Source organism: Coloeus monedula (assembly GCF_965178545.1).
Source record: "Coloeus monedula genome assembly, chromosome: 5".
In the NCBI taxonomy this organism is placed as follows: Eukaryota; Metazoa; Chordata; class Aves; order Passeriformes; family Corvidae; genus Coloeus; species Coloeus monedula.
In genome coordinates, this window is record NC_138785.1 from 50,810,187 (window position 1) to 50,835,939 (window position 25,753).

At 39.4% G+C, this 25,753-nt stretch overlaps 1 protein-coding gene across 1 annotated transcript in view; it reads left to right on the top strand.

The window, feature by feature from the left end:
• The first annotated feature begins 1,846 nt into the window (after window positions 1-1,846).
• Window positions 1,847-25,753, top strand: part of ATP8A1 (ATPase phospholipid transporting 8A1) — a 108,148-nt gene continuing 84,241 nt past the window's right edge. The window contains exons 1-8 of the mRNA XM_082282285.1: window positions 1,847-2,081; window positions 9,785-9,899; window positions 11,064-11,163; window positions 13,613-13,711; window positions 16,728-16,773; window positions 20,182-20,222; window positions 23,747-23,820; window positions 25,489-25,558. Coding sequence (XP_082138411.1) covers window positions 2,033-2,081; window positions 9,785-9,899; window positions 11,064-11,163; window positions 13,613-13,711; window positions 16,728-16,773; window positions 20,182-20,222; window positions 23,747-23,820; window positions 25,489-25,558 — 594 coding nt within the window. The 5' untranslated portion in view covers window positions 1,847-2,032. The remainder of the gene's footprint in view (window positions 2,082-9,784; window positions 9,900-11,063; window positions 11,164-13,612; window positions 13,712-16,727; window positions 16,774-20,181; window positions 20,223-23,746; window positions 23,821-25,488; window positions 25,559-25,753) is intronic.

Below are 25,753 nucleotides of genomic sequence, written 5' to 3' on the forward strand. Positions count from 1 at the left end.
TTTGCTCCAGCCAAGACTGCCCACAGCTGACCAACCCACACTAACGATTTCTTAAAACTGGATGAGCAATGCATTTTGTTTTACCAGAAAAATGCATGAAGAGAGATCTTTCTACAATCCTTGTTTCTGGTTCTAAAAAAAAAAAAAACCTCAAAACCCACAAAAACACAAACAACCCACACAGATTGCTGCATAGGATGATGCAGAAGAGCATTCTCTTTTGAAGGACAGTCTTGAGCAGGTTTTCTGGCCTATGACTTGAAAGAAATACATGGTATTTATTTCCTAATGCAGTCTTCTCTGAAGCAAAGTATTCCTCTTCCTTGGTATCTGAGCTCGGCAGCTACGAAAAACAAATTCTGGGTTCACTTTCCTCTATGAGTGAAGCACTGTCTCATAAAATCATAAAACCATTAATGCTGAAAAAAACCTCTAAGATCATTGAGTTCAACCATTAACATAAGACTGCCAGGTCCATCACTAAACCATATCCCTAAGTACCAACAAAATCTACTTGTTTTACTTGATCTATTTACAGAGATTAAATTTATAAAATTTTATCAAACAAAGATTCACTCTGTTGCTGTTAAGAAAGACTATATCTATATATATCTATATCTTATTTTCTCAGAGTGGGTGTGTATGCCCTGTAGTGAAAACAGCAGCAATCCTACATCTGCAATCTGTGTTATGTACTTTCTGAAGGACACAATGGTGGCCTTTAGAGGACATGTCAGCCTCAAACCCTCTCAAGATTCATGGGATAATAGTAGCTTTATTCCATTTCAAAACTTCCATCATCCTCTAGGCAGTTAGTATGCTTTATGCCTGACTGAAACAGATGTAAGAAATAATTATGTCAAGTAGACCTGGCTCCAAATGCCATCATCTTTCCTATTTTCTTCTGCATCCTGTTTTTACCGAGACATAGGGACAACATGCGGCAGCCGCACTGCTCAGCCTGTTGCAGTCACCCCAGTGTCACGCTCAGAGCCTTGAAGTGCTGCTGCTGCTGCTGCTTCCGCCCGACGCATCTGCGGCTGGGACCTCCTTTCCAACAGCCCACAGGAGGAGCGCCTGGATTCACACTGACTCACGGCTGTCAAACTGCGGCATCCTGACTGAGGAGAGATTAAAAATACAAGCCAGGCGAGAGTTTGAAGGCTGCCTGTCAAAAACAGCGTGGCACCAACCCTCTCTTCGCCTGATGAGGGCTATGGAACACCGTTTCAAATTCCCTCTCTGGATGAACGCCTCCCGGCCCCCACCGCGCCCCTCGCTCCATTTACACATCGCTCAGCAGCGTACGACACCGAGGGAGGGAAGGAGTCCACTCTATACATAATCACGGCTGAGCAGCTCTGCCAGCTCCCCGCCGGGCCTGCTGCCCTCCGCCCCATGCGCCCCCTGCCCCCCCTGCCGGGGTGCACACGCTTGCCAGGGCCCCGCTCACCCCGCCCGGCCCCCGCCACTCCCCGCCCCGACCCCGGGTCCCGCCCGCCGCGGCTGCCGGAGGCACCGGGCGACCTTCCCCGGGGCTTCCCCCGCCCGCCCCCAGTGCCGGGCAGCGGCCCAGGGCTCGGCGCGTTCCATTCCCCCCGCGTCACGGGGTGGGGGGCGCATCGGAAGCCCTTCGCTCGCTCCAGAGGCGGGACACAGGCCGCTGCAGTGCCGGTGCCCGCTTAAGCGCAGTGACCCGACAAGCTTGACCCCGGGGGGACGCGGAGATGGCGGCGGGACGCCTCGGGACAAGGAGGCGGGGAGGGGGGGGCGGAGTTGGTAGGTTCCGGAGGGGGGCCGGGGAGTGCGGAGCGCGGGCGCCGCGGCTGTCAGTGAGCAGCGGCGCCGCCAGCGGGGAAAGGCGCAGCCGGGGAGAGCCGCCGCCTCGGGTTGCCGGAGGAGCCGCCGCCGCCGCCGCCGTCGGGACCCTCCGCCCTCGCCCCGGGCCTCGCAGCGGCGCAGGGCGCGCTCCGGCGCGCGGCAGGTGCAGGGCGCGCCGTTGGAGGGAGGTGGCCGCGCCACCGCCCCGGCGATGCCGGCGGTGCAGAAAACGGTGTCCGAGATCCGCTCCCGCGCAGAGGGTAAGAGCCGCCCGCCTCTCCGCGCCGGTACGGAGGGACGGGGGAGCCCGGCCGGCGTTCCGGCGCGGCGGCGTCTGCGCCGCTTGGCCGGGAGGGGGCGGTGGGAGCCGCCGCCGCGCCGCTGCCGCGCTCCTCTCCGCGGTCTCCGGTCGTGCCGTGCGCCCCCGGTGGGGCTGCGGCGGCGCCGACCCCAGCTTGGGGCGTCAGCGGTACCGGTGTTCTCAGGGAGGCTTCGTATTTGTCGATGTCCGGTGAGCCCCGGGCGGCATTTTGCCTCTCAGCGGTGGCAGCGGCGGTTTCAGGGCGAGCGGTGGTTTCGTTTCCCCGCGGTGGCTGGCTGCTCGGCCCGCCGGCCCCAAGCGGCAGCGGTGGCTCATGGCCTGGGGTCCTCGGCCCCCAGGAATAAGCCGGAATCCCTCTTTTGTGTGTAGCATGTACGTGTGCGCTGATCATCAGAAATACGCGTTTCTGATCCAGGGCATGTGCCAGGGAGCTTCGGACAGCGCTCATGTCTCGTGCCTAAGTGGGTTTGCTTAGCCTTCAGATAACGTGTCAGCAGCTGCCTTGTGAAAAGAATCACTGCAGTGAATTTACTTTGCTATAACATTCATTGCACGCAAAAGTAAAATTCGGAATCGTGGACCCCAAAGCAGCAGTATGTTGGGACAACCTGTGATTTTTGGTTGCTACAGGTAACAATAACAGTGTCCCGGTAGTGGCACAAGAGGTATTGAGGCAGGTATGCAGGGTTTATCCCATTGTCTGAAAGTTTCCTCGTTTAAACCATACATCAGGTTTATTTTATTTTATTTTATTTTATTTTTAGCTTTGCTTTGCTTGATATAGGGAGGCAGAAACTTCTTCCCTGTATGTTTCTTCCTTCTTCCAAACAAAGAATATTTTATTTAATTTCTGTGCAAGGAAAAGCGCAAACAAACATAGATTAGAAGTGGGCTGATATCTTGATGTTCTTTTCCAGTTTTACGGTGTTATATCCCTTCCTCCACCAAAAGTAGGTTTGTAGGAGGTCTGGATCTGCTTCTGCCTAGGAAATGTTAGTGGCAAAGAAATAGAAGAATGCATCTTTCTAAGAAGACAGGGAGAAAGTGCATCCTTTCAGGAACACTTCTGAAATGTGTTCACAACCAGAGCAGCAGTCCTGTATACTCACAGTGATTAGTAGACGTATATAATGAGACTAGTTAAATGTCCAATTTTTCAGTGCTTAATTTCAGTTCTTTTCCACTTACCCTTGTTCCAGACAATTGGTTTTCACTGCAAGCTGAGCATTGCATATTTAAATTGGGAACGTTGATGCTCTCTTTAAAATTATCTAGTTACAGAACTCTTAATGGTTATTAACTGAATAAATGTGATATTCCCTGAAGGTAACTGGCTATCCAAGATTTACAGTTGCAGTAAGAGGGGAAAAAAAAGAGTCTGGTTTATTTTTCAAGGTTGAATGACTGTGAAGCAGTTAAATACTGGGTTTAAGAAGCTTGCCAAAACCACTTTCTTTAGGACTGGCAATAGGTATAAAACATCTTTTAAGAAACTTAACTTTCACAAAATGACATGATAGTTTTTTCATTATACCAGTGGAGTTGATTCTATATGACTCATAGTGTACTTTACTGTATATATAGTACTACTCAAAAAAATTAGAAATCTGGTACTGTTTTCTTTTTCTTGTATTAATGTGACACTTACTAATTAATTTTTTCTATATTTAGTTCTGGTTGTGTATACATAATTCACAATGAAACCAACATTAATGCGTCTCTTCCTTTTTTTTCTTTTTGAGATGAGTGCTTCCGAGTCTAGTTAGTCCACACATTTAGACTATGTAGTTGGCATTTCTAAACAGCTCTTTGTGAGTAAATGCTACTGTTTTCTAAAAAAGAGAACTCCAGTATTCTGCCATGTGGGTCTCAGTATTTGACAGGGACATAAAGGAACTGTAAAATCCTGGTTCTGGCCATCACCCAAGTCTCTTAGATAAGCACAATGCAAAGTGATGATAAGGCTGCTTTCAGAGAACTCCACCAAAGTCTTATCCCCAGTGCAGAGTTGTTATTGGCAGGGTCCCTCTGTGTTCTTGGAACAGTAGTAATACTGGAATCACAAACAACAGCTTCCATGACTTCTGTCATGGTGTGGACCATTCCTTAGCCTAAGACTTGTGGGTCTCTGAGAGACAAGCTTAGTATTACTTTCCTTATTCTAGAATTTTTGTATTGTATCTTTGGGTCAAAAATGTCATTTTTCTCTCCTGTCACTGCAGCAACTAATTTCTGCTTCAGAGACCTTTTCCATGGATCATGAGCTGCCTTATCAGGCTGGACTGTCTGGACGTCATCTCAGAAAGAACTAAGCTCTCTCAAATAACAAGATAGTGATACTGTTATTACAACTGTTGTGCTCAGATGAAGCAAACGGAATCTGAGCTGTCAAAATGATGTGCACATATGTCATTCCCAAGAAGTGGTCACCAGTTGCACAGAACAATTGACACTACAGTCTGTAAATTATTGCAAAATAAAAATTATAGGTGTTTTAGGGTCTGTAAGCCAACACGTTATGTGCATAGAGAAAAGAATTTGAACAAAAAGGAACTACTGATTTTGTGCCATTCTTCCAAACCTCAGCAGGTTCTTCATGGCTGGTGAAGGATAACCAGGCATGCTTATAACCGTGTTTTAATAGATTTTTGTGTCTGTTATCCTGTTGCAAAGAACACATGCTGCTTACCATTCTAAAGTGGTATGTGTATCAATAAAGTCTTGCTCAAGGCACAGAATATCTGGCCCTCTTAAACAAATTTAGGAAATTGGTGTCATGTATTCTGCGATTGCAGAACACATGGGGAATCTTTAAGTAGTGTGGCCTACATAAAGCTTTATTAAATACAGTAACTAACTGTGGTTATTTTAGCTATATATAGCTTTCCAGTTAATATATGCATCTATTAAATAATATGAAATTGAATAATTAAAATAATTTTGTTTCTTTTGAGATGTTCTGGAAGAGTGGAATTGTTCTTGGCGGTTCTTATTAGGGTTCTTTGAAGATTGAAGCACTAATCCTTTTCCTCTCTGTGTTGGTGGAGTTCAGTGAACTATATTAGGTCATTGAGAAAGGGTAGAGAGTTGAGGTGCCATGATGCTGCCTACCAAAACTAGTAGGTAATAACTAGTTCTTCTTGTTGATGGAGGTAAATACCTGTACAAAATCTAGGTGAAGCTGAACTGGGTAAGATGAGATGACTTTCACATAAAGAAGGAATGTATTTTGAAGTTCTGTAGTAGTCATCAGATTGCCTTCAGCAGACTATCTGTTTTTGTAGTGCCTAATATATCCTTAGGTATTTCTGTTTATGGTCTTTAGGACTATATAACATTTTACCAGATTTAGTGATTTAGTCAGTTATGTCTGGGGTTTTTTTCTACCAAGTGTGTTTAGATCCCAGTGTTTCACAACAGGGAAAAGACTTGGTCTCATTCTAGACAGGCTTGGCCATCTCAGGGGTACCACCAGGTTCACGCTGGTCATTTAAATTCCCTTCTGTGCTCTGGCTCCTCAGAAGGACAGATTGATGGGTCAGGTTCCCAGTGCCTGTTCTGTCACTGAAGGTCTGTCATGGCTTTGCAACAAATAATTCTGAAGCCACCTTGTTTTTTCTAATGATTCCACCTTTGAACTCTGCCACATTCTTCAGGAATATGAGCTAGCAAACAGACTATTCTGGCTTTGGCTGGGATAGACTTAGTTTTCTTCCTAGTAGCTGATACAGTGCTGTGTTTTGGATTTAGGATGAGAATAATGTTGATAACACATAGATGTTTTAGTTGTTGCTGAGCAGCACTTACACTAAATCAAGGACTTGTCAGCATCTCAAACTGCCCTGCCAGGGAGGAGGCTGGGAGTTCCCAAAAATTAGGGAGGGGACACAGCAGGGCAGCTGACTCCCAGCTGACCAGAGGGATATCCCATACCTTTTGGCATTATGATGAACAACTAAACTGGGGGAGAGTTGGCAGGGGGCTGGCAGCCTGCTGCCCAGAGACTGGATGGACACTGGTCAGCAGGTGGTGAGCAATTGTGCATCACTTGTTTTCTATCTTCTTTTATCATTATTTTCCCTTCTTTTTCTGTCCTATTAAACTGCTTTTATCTCAGCTCATGAGTTTTAACTTTCTTCAGATTCTCTGCCCTGGCACTGGGGTAGGCGAGTGAGTGACTGTGTGGTGTTTAGCTTCCTGCCAAGTTAAACCTCAGCACTTAGTTGTATAAGAGGTTCTTGGCTACAGCATCAGCTTTCAAAGGTTTTGAAAGCTCTACTCAGAGAATAAAAAAGAAATTTTTAATGATTAAGAGAAGTGTATTAAAATCCTTTTGGCAATTTGGTTGAGGGTTTGTTTTCTTCCCTTTATTTCCATATTACAGTATATCTGTATGTAACTTTGTCCCATTTTGTAATGAAAATAAGACTGTTTTAAGGAATGAAAGCTGAAAGCCTTGCACTACCCTACCTAAAGAAAAAATTAGAGGTATGGAATCTACTGTTGTTGTTTTACTAACACAGAAACTTTTTAATCAAGATTGGTTTAGGAAGAGTCCCTGCAAATACTGTGTGCTGGAAGACAGTTGCTTCTTCCAAATTTATTGTTGGAAGCAAAATACAGTATTCAATGGGTGCTCTTGTTGAAAGAAGTTCTAATTGGTTTGGGGGCTGTGTTTGTTTATTTTGTTGGTTACTTATTTATTTGCAATTTGTTGTTATTGAAGATTTTTTTTTTTTTTTTTTTTGCTGACTTATGCTGCCAAATAAGCCTGTGTGGTTCCTTGAGGAATATTGTGTCGGCACCTGTTGAGGGGGGCCAGTCTGTCAGGCTGGCTGCCCTTCCTCTGAAGAGACTCCTTGAGAAATACACTGATGTTTGAATGTGTGTGCCTTTCAGCACCTGAGGAAAGAAACAAATTGCAGAGGGTCAGTGTAGTAGTGGGGATTTCCTGTATCGTAATAGAGTCTGTGAATTATGAATGGGATGAAATTAAAAGTTTCTGCTGAGCCTTTTCTCAATGTGTGGAGACATGACCTTGCAAAGTAGTGTCAGGAATCTATTTTGAAGGTAATAGGTAAGAGGCAATACACTGGGCCAGTGGACTGGGGAATGGCTTGGATTTTGCCTAACCTGTTTGCAAGCATTTATAGAACGTGCTAGAAGTAAGCATTAAGTTTTCATGTACAGCCTTAATTATCCTTGACATGCTATACATTCTGATGTATTCCATTGCATTGTAACATACGGGGTTTCAGTTTCTTTTTCTCATTCTCGTACAGAATGAACAGTGTATATTTAACAAGCAGCTGTATAAACACAGATTATTGTTATCATGTTAAAACTTAATGGTGATTGATTTATGCTATATCCATTGGTACTTTATAAGCTCCAGCCTGAAGACTGCTTAGGCCTGTTGTCAGCAATGTCATGGCTGACTGGTTGACAAAACATTAGTGAAAAGCCTTGGGAGAGAAGGATACATTGGTATCCCTTTCACAGATGAAAATTGGGATGCAGGCTGGCACAAGATTCCTCATAGTCCATAGAATAGACAGAAAACTCAGCTTTCACTGGCTACTGGAGGCAGGTGCTGGGAATGTCAGTGAGTGTAATAAAACTATTTCAAGTTAAGCACGCACAAAATGAAGCATATACTGATGTCACTTCTCTGGGAATAATCTGGCTAGTGTCACAGAGAAAATCTGCAGCAAGGAGTGGTATCTCATTAACCAATGAGACCAACCAACCAAGATTAACCAGTTTGATGGCCTTGGCTTCCAGCTCAAGATTGGTCCATCACAATGAGCAAGAAATCAAGCCAAGGTGGCAGAAGGACTGGATGAAGCAAGGCATTTGTCACTGTCCCACACAATATACTTGTCTCTAGACATATGGATTTGATGGATGGACCACAGAGTGGATAAAAAAATAGCTGAATGGTTGCATTCCAAGAGTTGCAGTCAACGGCTCAGTGGAAAGCAGTGACAAGTGGCGTTCCTCAGGGGTCAGTATGGGAAATGACTTTTTTAGCATCTTTGTCGGTGGTTTGGACAGTGGGATTGAGTAACCCCTCAGCAAGTTCACTGACAATGCCAAGCTGTGTGACACTTAACATGCTGGACGGAAGAGATGTCATCCAGAGGCACCTTGACAGTCTTTAGAGGTGGGCATGTATGAACCTCATGAAGTTCAACAAGGCCAAGTGCAAGGTCCTGCACCTGGGTCAGGGCAATCCCAAGCACAAATACAGGTTGGGTGGAGAAGGACTTGGGGATGTTGGTGGACAGGAAGCTCAACAGGATTTGACAATGTGCATTTGGAGCCCTGAAGGCCAACTGCGTCCTAGACCGCCTCAAAAGAGGCATGACAGCAGGTCAAGGGAGGTGCTTCTGCCCATCTTCTCTGCTCTTGTGAGACCCCACCTGGAGTATTGCATCCTGCTCTGGGGCCCCCAGCATAAGAAAGACATGGACCTGTTGGAGCAAGTCCAGAGGAGGGCCACTAAGTTAATCACAGGGCTGGAATACATCTATGAAGATGGGCTGAGAGAGTTGAGACTGTTCAGCCTGAAGAAAAGAAGGCTCCGAGGAGACCTTCTAGCAGCCTTCCAGTATCTAAAGGGGGCCTGCAAGAAGGTTACAGAGGAACTTTTCACAAGGGTATGTAGTGATAGGACAAGGCGGAATGACCTTAATCTGAAGGAGGGTAGGTTTAGATTAGGTATTGGGAAGAAAATCTTTACTCCAAGGATATTAAGGCCTTGGAGAGGTCGCGGACTCCCCATCCCTGGAAGTGTTCAAGATCAGGCTGGATGGGGTTCTGAGTAACCTGACTGACTGCAAGGTTCCCTGCCCATGACAGGAGGGTTAGAACTACATGATCTTTAAGGTCACTTCCAACCCAAACCATTCTATGATTCTGTGAATTAGCAAGGAGTCCCTGACAAAGCTCAAGTGTAAAAAGGGGAACATACAAAAGGTCAAAGCAGCAACAGGTGGCTGTAGAAGAGTAGAGAGAGATGGGTTTAGCTGACAAAGTCACAGCCTACCTGGGGTTTAACCTGGTGAGTGACTTGCAGATGCCCTTCTTGTTCTTCCTTCATCAGCAGGAAGATGATGACTGTCGGAAAGGTGGGGCCTCTAGGCTGCATGCTGCAGGGAAGCTGGAAACAAAAAATAGAATGCAGTAAACAGTGTCTTCTCCCCTTTGGTCTCTAATGATAAGGTCAGCCTTCAGGAACCACAGGTTGCTGCTACCCGTTGGAAAGACTGAAACAAAAAAGATTTACCTTGGTGGAGAAGGACAAGTTTAGGGAACAGTTAAACAAACTGGCAGAACAAAAGTCCGTGGGATCGAATAAGATGCAATCACGAGTGCAGAGGGAACTGGCAGGTCTCACTGTTAGGCTGCTCTCAGTGATCTTTGCAAGGTAATGATGGTCTGTGGGGAGTGTAGATTTTTACTGAGCATCTTGACTATATAAAAAAGACTTTCTTGTTTTTTCAGGGGTCATGACTTGTGAGAAATGCAAATACATTGGGTTCACTTTCACAATAAATGTCCCTTTTGTCTCATGAAGTACCTTGAATTTTGTGTAAGTAAACCTCTTTATATAGAAAACATGCTGTGTTTTTACAGGCTATGAGAAGACAGAGGATGTTTCAGAGAAAACTTCCCTAGCTGATCAAGAGGAAGTGAGAACTATATTCATCAATCAGCCCCAGCCAACCAGATTCTGCAATAACCATGTCAGGTATTAACAAAAACACTAGAACACTGCATGATGAATAGCAAAATTGAAAAGCTTTAGTTTATTCCATTTCTGTCATTTCCACTGGCCGCCAATGACAGTCTTAGACACTTGAGGAGACAAGTAAGCTGTTTCAGTTACAAATCTGACCTTCTGAATTTTTAAGAATGGGGTGGGGAAGGTACAGCTGTAAAGCAGCTGTACCATCAGCATGTCCCTAGAGGACAGGTTTGTTCTTCAGGTTTCAGTTCAGTTCATCTTTGAACCTATTCGTGGTAGCTGAATGCTGATGCAGGTGTACTGTGCTTGAGCACAGCATTGTTTGTGCTTTGGAAACACTTGGCTTTTTCAGCCAGCCAGTAACAAAGATGCTGTGGTTGCCTATGAGACTAGTTTTCAATTTCAGGTTCAGGCTTTAGGGACTTTGCTGATGGTTTATGCTGTGGTTCTTTTCAGTCATACAGAATTTTCAGTCATACAGTAAATACTCAAAAGTAATGTGTGTTTAGATCTGATAACATCCTCAGTTCTGTTGTTAAAATTCAAAGGAAATGAATGGCAAAGATACCTCTGTCCCAAGTAGGTGTGTTTTCTGAAGGTACGTTTGATAATGTGCAGAAATTCTGTAGACATTGGGAATAATGTGGCAGGATTTTCCATTATCCTGAGAAACTTTATATGAGGTTTCTTGGTGTATACAACTTGTCTTTCTGTCTTTTGCTTGGTTACTTGACAGTGTTGAGGTCTTTTGCAAGACACATTCATTGCCCCTTGTACTGACTATTTTATGCAAGGTCAAAGTAAATATGACTGATTTAAAAAGAAGTTAAAATATTCTTTAAAATCTTTTGCTTAAAAGGTTTTGGCATGATTGTTTTAGGCTCTTAGATGGTGGTGGTCAGTTCTTAAACAGATGTAACAGGCTGACACAAAGCTGAGAGCTCAAACATTTTGTGATGATAGCTTAGCGGAGATTGTTTTGCTAGGGTAAGTTATATTTTCTTCTTCCAGCCTAGCAGAAGCACACTTAATATCCAATATTTATCATTTTAAAATCAAAAAGCAAACTGTTTCATTTGAAAGCTTGTATAACTGAGACGGAAAGAATACATTTGAAGAATTTTTAGTACTGTAATAATAGCGTGTGTTTTTGTCTCTTCCTCTCAGCACTGCAAAGTACAACATAATTACATTCCTGCCAAGGTTCCTTTATTCCCAGTTCAGAAGAGCTGCTAATGCATTTTTTCTTTTTATTGCATTGCTTCAGGTAAGATCAACAGTAAGATTCTAATATTTTAAATGCGCTAAGAGAGCATTTATATTACAGACAGAGATACTGAGATACTAAGGTTTCTGTACTGTTCTTTCCAAGCTAGCTGGCCTATCAGAACAGCTGTATCATGTAGACATATCTTTAATAAAATGCTTGGGTTTGTGGTTTTTTTACTCCTTGGAGGTAACAGGATGCATACAAAGATTTTTCTATAAAACAGGTTAAGTATAGCTGAAATTCTGTTGGGTGAAAAACACTTGTGAAAAGAAAATTCTGTTTAAAAATATCTGGCATATACAGAAAACTGTTACCTGTAGTTGGCATTTCTTCTAGAGGGTACTGTTTAAAATCCTGAAGTCTATGAACTTTATTCCTGCAGGTTCTTTTGAGGGACAGGAATTGCAGCTGAGGGGAAGTGATTATTTATTCTTAGAGATAAAGATAGAAATTGAGCCTGGACATAGAAAACCACTTATGCAGTCCAGTACTACAACAATTATTTCCTGTAAACCAGCTAATCAGTGTACTGGTTCGGAATGAAGCACACAGTCTTTTTCCTATCGCCACTGTAGCTTCATTAGGTATATTTGTAAAGTGAAATTCTTCACCCAGCTTACTGAAACTTTTTTGAAGAAGTACATAACATTTTGCCGATCTATCAGAATATTTTAATTTTGCGATAGCTCAAGTTGATAAAGCAAGTTGTGGGGTTTCTGTATACTATTCTTTCAATGCATTAGCTAATGTAAATGAAAAATTGAACTGTGTTCAGGTGCAGTTGTAATTACCATTGACTAGTTCTTCATTTCAGACATATTTGATGAAACCACATTTTCTGCACGATTTCAAATGCATTGTTTAGAATGTGTTGATTTGTCTGTTGTGGAGGCCATAGTGTTGACATACCAAACAAAAATTACTGAAAAATGGCACATAAACTGCCATATGTACTTTTTTCTTCCTCACTTCAAATGTTTCTGCAAGTCAAAGTTTATTCCTCTGTCCTTATTCTGATTTCTTTGCTTCTACTTTAAGTGCTTGGGACAGTCTTATGATACACCTGCATAAGTAGCTTACACTGTTTCCTGGGGGTAAAAAAGTTCAGGGTTTCATTAGGTTTTCTGCCTGGAAGCCTGTGGCTTCTGAATAAATATCCTGCTAACCCCATCTGGCATCTCAGGTTAATCCAGTGGTCCAGCAGTGTTCCCCGTGGTGCCACTGTGCACCTCAAGCTAGAGACACAGAATACGAGGTTTCAGAAGTGTAAGGAAGTGGAGTGTTAGGACTTTAAAGCCCACTAGCATGTCAGGCTATCAGTGAGGTTGCATTGTCAGGAGAAGGAAGTAGAGAATAATGGAATTGGAGTACAGGCTGGTGACCCTTTTGCTTTCAGATTTTGCCTGCAAAATAACGTGCAGTTGGAATGGGAATTTGGACATACATTAGGAAGGAATGAAAAGGTGGGAATAGCTAGAGAAGTGATGGATCCCTTTCCTCTGTAGGCAGCATATAGTCACTTGCTGAACAGGAACTTTCTGCCTCATTTCCATTTAATTCCTTGAAAAACATCTACAGTAACCTGGAAGATAAATCTATGTTAGTCTTACAAGAAACATAGCATATGTACATACAACATCCTCTTTTCTTTCAGAAGCACAGTGTGGTGGTAGCAAAAAGAAATGTATATAATTCATAAGTAATCTTGGCTGTTTTTCAAAACATTTTATGATAAATTGAGGGTCTCTTTTAACCACATTGAGGCACCACTAATTAGTGTACCATTTTCTTGCAGAGCTGTTATTGTCATTGCACTGCATTACCCATAGTAAGTCTGTTAAGGCAGCAATCTTTTCAACTGTCAGTGTTGCCATTAAGATAACCATCCATGTATATCACATAAGCGCCTGCATTTTCTCACAATTTACTTTACGTACATGTTTGCTTGCGTCACCTGTGCTCATACCTGGTTAGCAAAAATGGGGTTTTTTTACATTAGTCTGGCAGAAAGCAGCTATTTGAAATTTGTCAATTAATATCTAATATGATTAAAAATATCTCTTAAGAGATTAAAACTGTAAAAAAGCAAAAATTCCTTGGACTAGTGTACACTGTAACAAAAATCTAAACTGGAAAGTTTAGCTACATTTTATAAATATATATTTTAATTCAATTGTAAACACAGAAAAGGAAGGTGAATATTCTGCAAGCACTAAAACCTCTGGAAAAAGTACCACTGAACACTACACTGCTTAAAATGCAAATGTTATTTTATTTTATCAGCTGTTTTTGAATTGAAGCCTATAAACCTCTCTTGGAAATAATAAACACCGTGTCTAAAAAGTGAATTCACTTGTCTTTATTTGCACAGAGAGTACTGTTTCTTGTATTAAAAATGTTTTCAACCAGCAATGCAAAATATTTTTCTCTTCTTTTTTTTTAATAGCAAATACCAGATGTGTCACCAACAGGCCGCTACACAACATTGGTTCCTCTTTTATTTATTTTAGCTGTAGCTGCGGTGAAGGAGATAATAGAGGATATTGTAAGTATTTAATAGCAGTAAATAGTTATAATATTTTTCATTTATAATGTTATGAAAGTGTTTCCCAGTTGTCAAATCCAGGTCCAAGCATTTGATTTACCTCTTTATTTCTAACATCACATCCATAAAATCCTTCGTTTCACTGTTGTGACTTTCCTTGGTTTTGTAGACAGCAAGGGAAATAGGCCTTTTCAGTTTTTCCTGTTGCTTCAGTCCAGTGCAATTTACTGTTAGCATTTCATATCTTAGTGATCTGCTGACTCCTGATGGCCAGGAACACAAATAGAATTGGTCCTTGTTAGGCAGGTGCCTCTACCTCTGCCAGGCTTTCCTAGGCTCTTTCCTTCACTGTCTGTGGTAGTGGTTGTTTTGCTTTCTTCTTGTGTTGAAAGAAAACTTTAAAAGAGCTGGGACATTGTCAACACAGAAGTGTCCATTCTGACTTACTTTATTTTGAGGGGACAGAAAGGAATTTCAGTCTCTGTTTCACTTCATACAAAAGATGTTGGGGTTTTCCAACTACCTTCCTGCCCTCTCTTTAACTAAAATTATATGACAGAAACCTGTCTCTCTAACTTGCTTAAAATAATTGAGTCTTTTCATTTATGTCTTTTGTATCTAAGGAATTAAATTGATCTTAATTATTTACCAAATCACTCTAGATGCTGAGAATTTCTTCATCTGCTTTTGTTCTATTTTAGTTCTGCAGCTGTGTTATGAGAAGGACAGGACATTAGATATGTCATGATACGGCAGAGTGCCTTTTGTCCACTAGAGGAAAAGTGTTCTTGTTTGTGGGCTCTTCTCTTGAGTTTTGGAAAGGGTTGCAGGTAGTGTAGTCTTTCGTTGCACACAAATAGTAAGCTCTCTGGGAACATCAGATTTATTGTGTTTGAACAGAATTACAGTGTATATGCAGAAAGTGGTCAAGAGGAAGAGTGCTGAGCTGCAAAGGAGGTTTGGAATGGAGGGTGGTTGGTCACATGCTGCCTTTATTGTTACAGTCAACTCAGCTTTCTTCTTAGTTACTTCAGTCAATGGATGGTAGGCAAGATACAGGCCCCCTAGGTTGTACGAAGCTCCTGGGTCACAGAGTTGAGTGGTCCTGCAAGACACAATGAGGTTTCTATTAAATATTTTTCTTCTATTTGGCATTTCCAGTTTTTGCTGCCTTACAGTCAGTTTCTCCTTAAATGCCTTTGTTGCTTTCTCTTTACATAAACAAAACCCCTTTTGAAAAAAAGCTGTAAAATCAATTCATGTTCTTTCGGATATTTTTAACCATTCTGCAGTTAATGCTTACGGACTCACACCATCTGTCAGAGTCTAGGCAAATATAAAACTGAGGCTGCTGCTACTGTACGAAGTGTCCTTTTTAAAGTATCTCATCTCGTCACTTTTCTTTTGTTATTTATTTCTACCATTTGCTCTTTGTAACTTGATGTGTACAGTTTGGTGTGGCAGGGGAGAAAGACAGGGATCAGGTATAGTGGGTTTTGCATATATCAGCTAAATAAAGTTCTCATTACCAAATGCTACAGAGATACCTGAAACCAGTACAGCTGTACTGGCTTTTGCTGAGAAAGCCAACCACCTTCTGCCTAGTAAAATATTCAAAGTGTTTTCCCTTAACCGTTAATTTTCATTGTATCTCAGGTTTTTTACACAGTGAGATACCTGGGATTTCCAGGAATGATTATCTTTATCTAATATTAAAGCTTTTGGATGGGAACCTTGTATATTGATATCAATAAATGTACTTAATCAAAATAATACTTTCAGCTCAAGAACCAAATGTTTCTTTTTCTGGAATGAAATACCAATAAGAGAAAGACATTAGCAGAAGATATTATTCATGAGCAGCATGTGTTTTCCATATATGCTTAAAAGTGCTAGCAAGATTGGTGACATGCAATGCTAGATTGTCAGCTGTTTTTTTCAATGATTTTCACCCATCATACCTCAGAAAACACTGGACATTAACCTTTTCAAAATGGAGGACATTCACCCTGTGGGCAAATAGAGATTGCTTTGGTCAAGTTACGCTTTCCATTTGAGCAGGGGTTATTTATCTGTGCAGTCAGCCATCTCTTTGAAAGGAGAATCTGCTGGTAATCTGTGAAAATCTGGTAAAAATAATATGTCAATTTTGTAAAATTTATAAGGTGGCCTTTTAAGAGCTGCTAGCTCAGAATCTTATCAACATTTTATTGGCAATAAATCACTCAAGTAGCTTGACTTACTTTTCTTTCATTTTACAAGAAGGTTTCTAATTTTGTTTGTATCACAAAGGCATGAAATCTGAATGTCTGTTTAAAAAGTGTACCTAACCATTTAATTCTATTTAAATTAATTTTCTAAAACATACTCCTGCTCAGGAAAAACTGAGTTCATGAGTCCTAAATAGTGTGTTTAAACTAGTACTCTCCTAAGCTTTTTGTATCTGAGTTTGGTCATACCTTGAAAATGCTGGTTGTTAATAGTTGTATCAAAGGATTACTGTGGAAAGATTTCTCACGGCTGTATTAAAACTGAGGGGCATCATGGCCTGTTTGGAGGGATGTGCTGTCGACTTTTTGTCTGTTAGGGTTGTTGAAGTCTGCAGGCAGCTTTGTAGAAGTGGAGTCATGTGTTTACACAGTCATTGCCTGACTTCAGATGTCTGTATGAGACAGATGAAGAATTGTTCCATGATCTTTGCTCTGGTAGAATCATCTCCCAGTTCCAGGAAAGGGCAAAGTTGTACTGAAATGCACCAGTTCCTTACATAAGGAACTTGTCTAGATAGAGATTGCCCACAGGACAGGATATTGTAGTACAAGACAATTAGCCTGGAACTTGGTGTGACTTTCCTGGTGTTCATAACTACCCAAGTAATTAATAGTCCTGTTAAAACATTTTGTTGGTTTACTGAGTAGATGAGAGGGAGGGGCTAATAGAGGTGGTTTTTATTAGAAGTATGAAAGCTTTATCTTATCAACAGAAATCTTTTAACCACTCTTCATTTTTAATTTAGAAAAGGCATAAAGCTGATAATGCGGTGAACAAGAAACAAACTCAAGGTAGGAAATTCTTTTAACCTTTTTTGTGGGGGTTTGCATTTTTGCACATGGTCGTAATATAATTTGAACTGCTGACATGTATTTGAGTGGCAAATTGCATGTTCAGATTACTTCAAAGTTTGTAATGTAACCAGTTGAAATAATAATTTGCAATGACATTAGCCCCACAAAACAGAGTATGTTCTAGATTAAGGTTTTGAGGTTCCTAAGAAACTTGAACATTTACTCATTTAGCACAGGTGATGATGTCACTGTTAAAAGATCATAATCACCTGTATATTTAATGGGCCTACATTATAATTAAAAATCTGCATTTCTGAGTACACATATAATTTTTTTCAGCCAGCAATAGGAAGGAAGCATCAAAAAATAGAACTTTCTTTCTGTGCTGGTTCAAAACTGTGGATAAAGACTAATGGAGTTCTTTTGGGTTTCATTTGTTGGGTTTTTTTCATGAAATCATTGTAACAGTTTGATTAGAGGTGATGAGATATTTAGCCAATGTACCCTAGCCAAAACATTGGCATGTGATTTTTTTAATAGCTTTTGATAAAGAAAAGTAGTATTAAATCAGGATTATTTTAGCTCAAAAAGTGAGGGAGATATTAGTATGTCCTAAACACATTTATCAGGTAGGAAGTCAAGAGTTTAGGTTCCTGCTTTGCTGCTCTTCAGCTTTTTGTGTTATTTGTTCTGAGGTAGACCTCTCTTGATGCAAATAGCCCTGTTTTTATAAACAGGAGGAGGAATGAGTGTCATGTGAATTTGATTGCAGAAAGTATGAAAAATACCACAAAGAGACAAATCTTACATGGAATCCTTTTAAATATATAATGAAAATAACCTTAATTTTTTGGGGAGAAATGTAGTCATTGGTTAAAGATAAACAATTGTGTAGCACTGCTAAATACTGGAAACATAAATTTTAAAGCCTACATAAATTGTATGTAAATCTTAACTGTAAAATTTATGGGGGATTGGAGGGCAAGATAACTTAGGAAACTATTGAGCATGTAGAAACTACTGCTCAGTAGCAGGTACGGAGAGATTAGGATAGGGAGACAAAACTATTGACTGAAAGCACAGGAAATAGAAATCTCCAGAGGCCAGGCCTGGAGAAACAGATACATAAAAAACAAAGGAAAGTTTAATGTTGACATCCAAAATTCTTTCATCAGCCACTCATAGCTTTTGAGATTACAAACAGTTTTGGTGGCAGTGAAATCTTAAAAGGCCTTTTCAATTTCTCTTTTTGTCTAGAGTGTACAAAGTTTTAATAAAAGGCTTGTTTTACTCTCTTCTCTGACTCTTCTTCTTGGTTACCTCTCATCTGGGTGTTTGGTAACTGTTCCTAAGATTGCCAAATGTTCCATGCATGCAGAAGAGTATCTTGGAAGTTAAATGTGTGATGAGGATAAATATTGCTAGCACTGAGAAACACATTTCTTAAGCTAATGCAGGATTCACATAAGTGCAGCATTGATCCTAGCATCCTGACTAAGCAATTTTTAAATGTATTGTCAAATAAAATCTATTGTCAAATCAATAACTTAGAAGTTAATCAGTATGGCACTCTCTTACTTTACTTTCATGTGTTCAGCAGTTCTGTGACCCTGAAAAGCAGCGATGTGCATAGTATGTTGTATATACACCTTTGGTTGCCCTTTAAACACACAAAATTGTTAGTGAAATGACATGTGCATGTGTAGATTCTGTCTACGGGTCCCCGTTCAACTTTCCGTTCCTTAATGACGATCTGTATCTCAGTTAATCTTAGGTAACTAACTTTCTAAACTTCTACTACTATAAAAAAGCTTTTGCAGAGGATTTGGATGTATTAGGCTGCATTGGGGATGATTTTTGTTGCCTCAGGCTGAATACCTATACAACACAGCAGGACACCATCAGACGTTCTGACAGGATGAAGTCTGCATTTCTGCACTGTGGTGAAGTAGCCTTCTGTAGGGCAGATGGAACATGCTTTTGAAAATTATGTTAGACAGCTGAAAAGTGGGAGATACAAATGTGAAAGTCAGGCTGCAGAAGGCTTTATGGTGCAAGTTCTCTAACCATTACATAAAAGATGCATAGCAACACCTCTTCTTTTTTTTCTTGTGTGAAAATGGATTTAACTGAATGTTAGTGTATGTTAATTGTGTTTAAAAGCTTGCCGGATCATGCTAGGGTGAGAGTACTCTTGAGATTTCAGGTGGCTCAGCATGTTTTCATGAGTCTGACTCATCTGTTTGTGAGCTGATTTTAACCAGTTAAACCAGCCAGAAACAAATCCAGAAAGGAAAAATGATAGTGTCCTTCCATGTAGTGGGTTAAACTGGCTCATCAAAAGGTGCAGCAAACCCTGGAGGCAGCATGCATAAAGCAGCAAGGGCACACACCTTGGCATGGGGTGATGGCAGGACGGGACCTTCCCTCTACAGCCAGAAGCCCCTTCTTACGAAGCCCCTGGCCACATCTGGGGCCATACTTACATTTCAGACCTGCAGGACTCCAGTGACAGTTATTGTACTGTAACTATTTGTGAAACTTAGTTGTCTGGATTGATGCAAGGTGTATTTTTAATTCTCATCAGTTCTTTCATCTGGTTGGTGCCATGAAAGCTGGAAGACACAGTGGAAGGGAACAATCTCTTAAAGTTATCTGAGTATTGATACATAGCAATATGTTTTCTTTTTCTTTTTGCACATCCAGCTTCAGTAACTGGGGCTAAAAAAAGGTTACCTTTATTATTCTCTGAAAACACAATCTAGGCAATTAACTGGCAACAAGGCATGTTTTTTGTATCATAATAGTAACACTTAAAACTAGAATAGTGGAATGTGGTTGCAATATTAATTATATTAATATTAATTGCTACTACCAGGGAAAATCTATACTAAATTCTACTCTAAATAGCATGGGATACTTTCAGTATATTTGTGGAAGAGGAGACAGTAGTGATCCTAAAGTTCTCTGATATGCCAGTAACAGCAGAATAGATAAACTCTGAGCCTCCTGGCACTTTTTATGAAACTTGAATATACCCCTCTCCCCCCCCCCCCCCAATAATTTCATAACTTTCTAACTTTGCAACTTTCTATTCCAGTTACTGATTTTTTTTTGGAAAATACATTATCAGAAAATCTATATCAGATTTATTTGATTCTCAAGCCCTGTAAAAGGTTCTGACTGACTTTGTAATAAGATTCAATGGTACAAAAACTGTTATAAAGAGTATGTGCTATATATTTGAAATGCTTGATCTGAATTCACAGAAACAAGGCATGCTGTAAAATATTATGTAAATGAGATGTTTCTATATGGCTTTTCATAAGGAATCTAGCACATACCTGTAAAGTGCAGTTAGATTGTATGACTGGAAAATTCTTTATTTTTTTCCTTTTTTTTTAGTACTACGAAATGGTGCATGGGAGATTGTCCACTGGGAAAAGGTGTGTGTCTTTACTGGTTACTTTTAGAGTGTAATGTGTATTTAATATTTTTTTTATTTCTCAAAGTAATTGTTAATGATAAAAAATAACTGGTATTATGGGAAATGTATAATCTCTTGTATTTTATTTTTTGTTTGTTGATATTTGTCTCTGAAAACATACTTTGAAGTCAAGTCAGTTTTGATGGCATGAGTCCAAACTGGTGGACTTTAAGTTCAGTGGGAATAAGCTGAATAATATGATGGCTGTGGCAAAATGACTCACTTCCTTAGTATTATTTGGTTTGCCAAGGCAGAAACTTCTTTATGGAAACTAGTTACTTTGTGGTTTTGTTGAACTTCATTGTCTTAAATCATGAGAACTTTAAAGACTTTTATGCAGTGATTAGGAAGGGAGTCTTAAAGGTATCTTTCAAGAACTAAATGTTATGCTACCATCTAGTCACTTAGTTTTAGTGGTTTCCATACCTGAAAACTTGAAGAAAATTTGACCCACCGTAATTTGGAGGCAAGGTTTAGATGACTGGCTTATACCTTTGAAGAAGCAAGGATATAGTGTGATGCAAGAAAACTATGCTCTTAGGTGATATTAATTTCTTCTTTAACTAACTTCAGTCTTTCAGTAAAGTATTTTACAAAACCAGCAAAATTGAAGAACTGCATAGAGAAGAAGGCTATTAAAGATTAGGCTTATTTGGCTAATTAGGCTTATTAAAGATTAGATTTCCAAAGAATTACAATAACTTTTGACGGAACTCCACTTGTACAATCTAACTTCTCTAAGTGTGTGAGTTTCTAACAGTTTTGCTAGCAACTTCAGCAGGTAAATATTTACTGTGCTTAAAACAAGGGGATAATACATTTTGTTTGAGACCATTAACCGATTCCCAGTTTTCTTTCAGGTAGATGTTGGAGATATAGTTATAATAAAAGGCAAAGAGTATATACCTGCTGACACTGTACTGCTCTCATCAAGGTAGAGATGCCCACTGATGCTTAGAGTGTAGAGGCTGGTTTCTCTACCCTGCATTTATTTATTTATTTGTGATTGCTCCAAGGAAATAAAGAATAAACAAAAGTGCTGCTGTTCTGAAGTGTAGTCTTTTGTTCATTTGGTCATTTATCATTTCAGGCAATTTTTTTTTTTTAAACTGTGACAATTGCAGTTTTGGAATTACACTGGCATTCAATTTATCCCTAAGAAAAATGTAGTATGTTATTTTGTTGCTGGATATAATACAAAAATGGCTGATTCTCTGTCTAAAAATTGGACCTCAACTGCCATATTTAACCATGTTGGCTTTTTGGTATGTACCCAACAAATTTCATCCCATAAGTAAATCAAAATGGATATATTACAGGGAACAGAAATAGTTTTTAAATTATATAGTCTCCAGTTTGATAATTGAATCAGTAAAAAAGTGAACACAATATGTGAATCATCAAATTAGCACTGTCTGAACATTCACTTTATTATCTAATATACATATATTATGAATAATTTCATCAGTTGAAAGCAAGACTTAATTTTTAGCATGTCATGCTGTGACCCTTTTTACATGGACAATCAAAGGTTGTTTATCATCATTTCCTTGGACAGTTTTATTTAAGAAATCCACATCTGAAGTGGAAGATGCATGTTTTTCAACATCTATTTGATCAGGTCAACAGACAACATATTCTAAGAATCCTTTTCAATGAATATTATTTAAATGTGAATGTACTGTAATTTTTTTTTCTGGCACAAGCAGAAATGTTATGTGTATGACTATGATTTAGGTAAAAACTCTTTATGACCCCACTGAAGTTAATTAATCCACTCATGCCTACAGTTAATGAAGTTAGGATTCTATAAGTTTCTGTTGACAGACTGTGGTATAGACTAGAACACTGTTTCTCTGTCTTCCATTTTATCTCAGAATTAAGTATAGCTGTTTCTAAAACACTTCTATTAAATTATTATCAAGTGTAAAGTAGTTGCCAGGTAATATTGTAAATTTTCCCCACAGTCTGTCTTCAGTGCTAATGTTAGTCATAACTTAGCTTGTATCGAGTGTCCTCTGTAAACCTTTTACATCTGTACTTTGAGAAGCATTTATAAATTTTAATGGTGCTTCTCCACCAAGATCTTTGTAGGCAATATACCTTGCAGCAAGGACACTTGTTCTATTGGCCTGATAATAGTTTCTGTCATGCTAACCACAGTGTCTTGCAGGTGGAACAGAGTACATCCTCTCAGAGCAGCTTCTTCATAATCTTCCTGAGTAATCCCCTAAATCTGAGTCTATGCCTAGGTGTCTTCGCAGTTTTGCCCTTTCGAATTTGGAGGACATTTGTACCACAGTTGTGGTTTACACACAGGAAAGTACCAACTGCCTGAAAAGCCTACTTTGCAATCCTTGTACCCCCTGAAGGAATCTTATGTCATGAGTTGACAGTGGAAATACTAGTTAGCTGCTACTGGACTTGGTCAGGACTGTTTCCACTTTCTTCAGCCCCTCTTTAGTGCCCTTATTAGAACACACTATGTGTGTCCAACTTTGACCGTTACTTACACTGAATTTTCCTGTCAGGTTTTCTTCTAGGATCAAGTTTGCAATGTGGCCTCTTTGAATCGTGATTGCTTTTCTAGGCCCAGTTCAGGCATTTCTTCAGCTAAAACTTCTTCCCTAGTTACACTACTAGGATCCTGTCTCAGCCTTCCTTCCAGGAGAGAACCCTGTACTACTACATGACCTCTAATTCTGCCTGCATACTGGCATATGCTGTCCTCCATCTCTCATCTCCATGTGGCCATGTATTCCTCAGGAAGACTCTCATCAATTTTGCTTTCAGGTGTTTACTGATGCCCAGTTACATTTTAGGTTCCAAAAGCAATGAGAGTCTGTGGGCCTGGTTTTAATTCAAACTAATAATACTGGGTTCTTTTCACCAGCAATAGCAGTTTCTGGAGAACAAGAGGATCTTAATTATTTTGGGAAACTATAATCTCTTAGGATGGAAGGACGCAAACCTCTGAGATTTAATTCTGCATGGTTCTTGCTAGTTCAGTGTACACAGAAATTTATGAAACTGGAAAAAAATAAAAAGTAATTTTCAGCATGTGTACATAGAAAAGGTACTTGTTACTTGGCTCTTCAGAAAAGTTGGTGGAAAATCTATTGTGGCTTTAATTTTTTAATTGATATATGGAGTGGCTAGAAACTTGGTCAGTTGAGAAATAAGCGTAACAGTTTTTTATGTTTACAGTAAAATGTCAGTGTGTTCTGCAGCTTAAAGTTTGTGCCTTACAGTATAATAAATGACTTGAGTAAAAATGAAAGTGTTCTAGCTCTTTTCTTTCTGACCTGATTAAAATAGATTTTGAAAAAATTGTCATCAGACATTTTAATTAACATGTATTGTTTGAATAATAATTTCCAATTCTGTCTTTTTGTCTTTGTTCATTTGTTTTGTTTTGTTTGTTGTTTTTTTTTCCCTGTCACTTATTTTTCTGTTCTAATCATTTTAAACTGGGATGTGTAGGTGGCAGTAGGGGAAGTAGTGAAAGTGACCAATGGGGAACATCTCCCAGCTGATCTCATCAGTCTGTCATCAAGGTTAGAATAAAGTAGTTGCACAGCATACGTGTATGTGGGTCCTCATATACCAAATATGAGTAACACTGCCATGTTGATAATCTTTGCTTTGCTATTCACCTTTCTTCAACAAAACCTACATATTTATAAAATTAGAAAGGGTTCAGTTGATAAAATGATACAAATCATTAAAGTGTAAATACACAATAACACTCCAAGAAATTAAAGTTGTTTCACTCCTCTTGGTTTTTATGCTACTGCCATGAAATTTTATCAAACAAGTGGTCATTGAATAACACAGTTAAACACCAGGGTAAATACATGTTTAAGAGGAATATACATGTTTCTACCAACTCACTATTTTCAGCAAAGAATATAGTTTAACATTGGTAGGACTGGTAGAGGACCCTCTGCACAAACTTGGATGTTGCACAATCTCTGCTGCATGTGGTGGTAAAAGCAGCATTGTTCTTGTGTATTGTGGCAAAATGCATGTTTGTTAGACATGTCAGCTTTATGCTATTGTCTGTACTCTTACCACACTTTATTTTTCCCTAACCAATCAATGGGCCTGCCTTGATCTAACTGTAACTTACTTTGGAGGTCACGGTAATCTGCTACAGTTGTTGCAATGAAGCATGTGTCTCACTTGAAATGTCTTTGCTGCCTTAGTTTGTTTTAAAAGTGCTTTACAAAAATATTGTTTGGTTTTTATTGTCAACTAATAAAAATGTTAGAATTGTGAAAGTATCTTACACAGGTGTTGCTATCCAAACAGTCTAAATTAAAGTTACTTATATTTTTAGAAAAGTTTGCCAAGAATAAAACAGTAGCCTGAAAGCACCTTATGATAATTTGTCACATTTTAATGCTTGTACTTCACAAAATTGTGTTAGAATTGCCTCCTTAACCTTATCCTGCAAATAATCTAAAATTGTCACTTATCAGCAGCCACTGTTGCATTAATAAAGAAAATTTTAAAAACACTTGACACTCAAATTTCATGCTAGAAGGAAGGAAAACACTAGAGGCTTTAATGTGTAGAGAGTAAACCTTTATTCTTTCATGTTTTAAGGGGATTTATTACTTATTTGATCCTTTTCAAAATCAAAACTTCTTTCTGTCTTAAATCTAAGTAGTAGGTGTTCTGTCCTTATGCCCAGAAAATGGGACATGACTGGAGTAATTTCGTAATTTCTCAGTGTGTGTCAAATGGATGAAGCATTCAAGTAGTAATATTCTGCATGAACTTAAAACTTTTAGTTTAACAAAGCTTTTGAAATGGCAGAAGGAGGATATATTTCAAAAACCTTATTATGTTATCCATAGTTTAGACTTCTTTTATAAGAAAACCTTTTGCAAGGAAACTTTAGTATCTTAAACTGAGGCCTGCTCTAGTAAGCACAACAGATGCACTAAGCTGTGTCTGTATCATAATCTCATGCATAAAGATAAAACACTTGCTGTATACAGTGCTTTTATCAAATTTTCATTTAAGAAAATAGGCTTTGGCAAACTTCTCTGAAAATGTAAAGTACTGTTAATTTTTATAGACTTGGCTGTAAATTATTCTAGTCTGAAGATTTGATAAGACAAACCTGTTTGCATAAATAAATATTACAAGATTACAGGAAGTTTATGGATTTTGCCATTATAATTTTAAATTCTGGATTTTTTTTCTCTTAATAGTGAACCACAGGCCATGTGCTACATTGAAACATCTAACTTAGATGGTGAGACAAACTTAAAAATTCGACAGGTAGGTATTTCACTTTTGAGAATATTGCTGATACTATTTTTGTCTATTATTGCTTATAAAAACATTTTATTACATTAATGGACATTTTAGAAGATTCTTGAAATTTTAGTGGTTTGAATAAAAATGGGTTATTGGCATCATAAAAGTGGAGCAATGAGTGGTACTCCTCAGTCATTCTTTGTGCTTTATTTTCAG